The 2251-nt window shown below is 40.9% G+C and overlaps 1 protein-coding gene across 1 annotated transcript; it reads right to left on the bottom strand.

Moving 5' to 3' along the window:
• Positions 1 to 906: 906 nt before the first annotated feature.
• LOC120284196 lies at positions 907 to 1861 on the bottom strand. The gene has a single exon (XM_039293065.2). The coding sequence runs from the start codon at positions 1730 to 1732 to the stop codon at positions 1544 to 1546; it is 189 nt and encodes a 62-aa protein (XP_039148999.1). The 5' UTR covers positions 1733 to 1861; the 3' UTR covers positions 907 to 1543.
• Between the last annotated feature and the right edge of the window lie 390 nt (positions 1862 to 2251).

Raw genomic sequence — 2251 nt, forward strand, 5'->3', positions numbered from 1 at the left:
TGGCTTTATAATCCATCAGAGCAATCTTTAAAACTGTCTCTAACATAATAAAAAAAAATTTTAAGGTCTACCTACAAAAGTTAATTAAAATGTTAACAGAAAGGTCACCCTTCACACCACTAGCATTGCACGATAATCAAAACCCAATACCAAAGCTGATACACTCCCATTAGTCACCATTAGAAATTGATGAGGCAGTCGAAAAATGTCCAACTCCTAGCTAGGGGAGAGACAAGAATTTATTAGGCACTCGCTGTCACGGCCCTGTGAGCTAGCAATGCCAACATTAAATAAATACTCAGTATCGGTACAACAAATACACATACATATGTATAAATATTCCTCCAACTTTTTGCAACCTTTACCGGCAGCTTGTGACTGAGCGAGTCCATTGCCAGGAGTACATAGAGCACCTTGTTGGCCACTATCACCGTGTTTGTCGACCGGAACACCTTAAATACCAGTGGGGAGGGCAGATAGGTGTCGTTACGACGGATAATCGTAGAATTTACTACGGTGTTGGGCGGGGCCCACAACTTAACGTGATTCAATGCAGATAATAAAACGAGACATCTCTATTGTTGACTCCACATTTTTACGGTGGCATTCTTAACCTAACAGCTGTCAAAAGCCACTTAGCGGATCTTCTATCGCATTTCAATAATTCGAAATACTGTTACGATTGGGAAATCGTAACGCCTTTCCGGACTCACCATAATGTGTTCCACTCAAAAAACAAAAGCAAAAGATAATCTTAATAGTACGTAACCCAAACCAAGAATTTTCCATATTGAAAGCCAATGTATTCCCATTCTTGCCAAAGAAAATTGAATTCAATAGAATATTAATTCTCAATGGGTAGTCAATTTATATATATTATTTTTCCCTTCTATTAAAAAGTGCATATTTTTAGTAGTGTTGGAGCAAAACTTTATTGTTGGATTGTTTTTAAATTAGAAACGTAACAAATATGGCGAGAACCTTGAACGTCGGCCAATACGCACTACGCTCTAGCATTGAATGTACTTAGTTATGTAACGATGTGTCCTGGGTGTTAAACGAGTATTTATTGTGTGGTGTGAAGTAATACTTATGCACTAATTCGATTTGCTTTACTGGGTTTAGGTGTATGTTTGGTGTGAATGGGGATTTTGCAAATGCAAAATGCAAAACGCAGTCGATAACAATGTTAGCCACATCCTTGAACCATTTTCACTCACAGACAAAAGGCACATACATGCACACTTACTCACACGACAACTGAAAACGTTCCACATACGATCCGTATGCACGCTAGTTGTTTGCTGCTCTCCATTTCTGATTCTCCGTTCCCATTCCCCACGACATATTTCACATTTCATTCCTGCTCGATTGGATGTAGCCAAGTGTTATGCAACTGCTTAAAGGACTTCATCTTGTAATTTCATTGCTGATTTGCGTTGTTTGAGTTGTGATTTGTGTGGTGTTGCCTTTTGTGCCACATCTGGCGTGGATCTCCTCCTCATCATATATCCTCATATCCTGGTAAGGGACCTCATCCACCTTAGAGCAGATAGCATTTCCGCCGCCAGCAGGAGCAGGTGCAGTGCCCATGGCGATAGTAGCGGCAGAGGCACTTCAGATACTTATAGCCCGCACAGCAGTGATGCGAGTGCAAATGAGAATGCGAGTGATAGTGGCTGTAGCAGGAGCTGTCATGCAGACAGTAGGAGTAGCAGCCGCAGTCGCACATATTTTCCACGTGTATGAGGTCCTTTTGCCTTAACTTGTCTGAAGTCTATATAATCTGGATTTCGCCGTGCGTCCCAGCTCGTTTGCACGCTGTTGCCGAACTGATTTCTTGCCAACGCTTCGATTTTCGACTTGGCTTAGGTTAGTTTGCCTCGACGGTCTCTCGTAGTTACGGGCACGGTCCCAAGTTTGATCGATCACGAAGATACATTTGCGTATTTGGGGGCCAACATTCGTACCAAGAACCGGAGTGAGCTGTAATATATGGGTTAGCACTGTTGTTGTTATGGCAATTCATATGAAAACCATGTCAATTGATTTTAGCCAACTCCATCACTCCGTGTCCAGAGTATGGGAGAAAACGAGAACGCCGCATAAAAATAATATTTTTTTACGGGAATAATTTTCAAGGGTTATCCTATTGAAATTCGTTTTATATTAGTATTTTAATTTATTTTTGATTTGTAGATATTTCCAGAGTATACCCTCGTCTAGACCCATAACATGGTTTACCTAAACA

Source organism: Drosophila simulans, chromosome 3L (genome assembly GCF_016746395.2).
Source record: "Drosophila simulans strain w501 chromosome 3L, Prin_Dsim_3.1, whole genome shotgun sequence".
NCBI lineage: Eukaryota > Metazoa > Arthropoda > Insecta > Diptera > Drosophilidae > Drosophila > Drosophila simulans.

Bases quoted from the DNA above. Each gene is read 5' to 3' on its own strand.
- LOC120284196 (XM_039293065.2), bottom strand. From the start codon at position 1,732: ATGTGCGACTGCGGCTGCTACTCCTACTGTCTGCATGACAGCTCCTGC.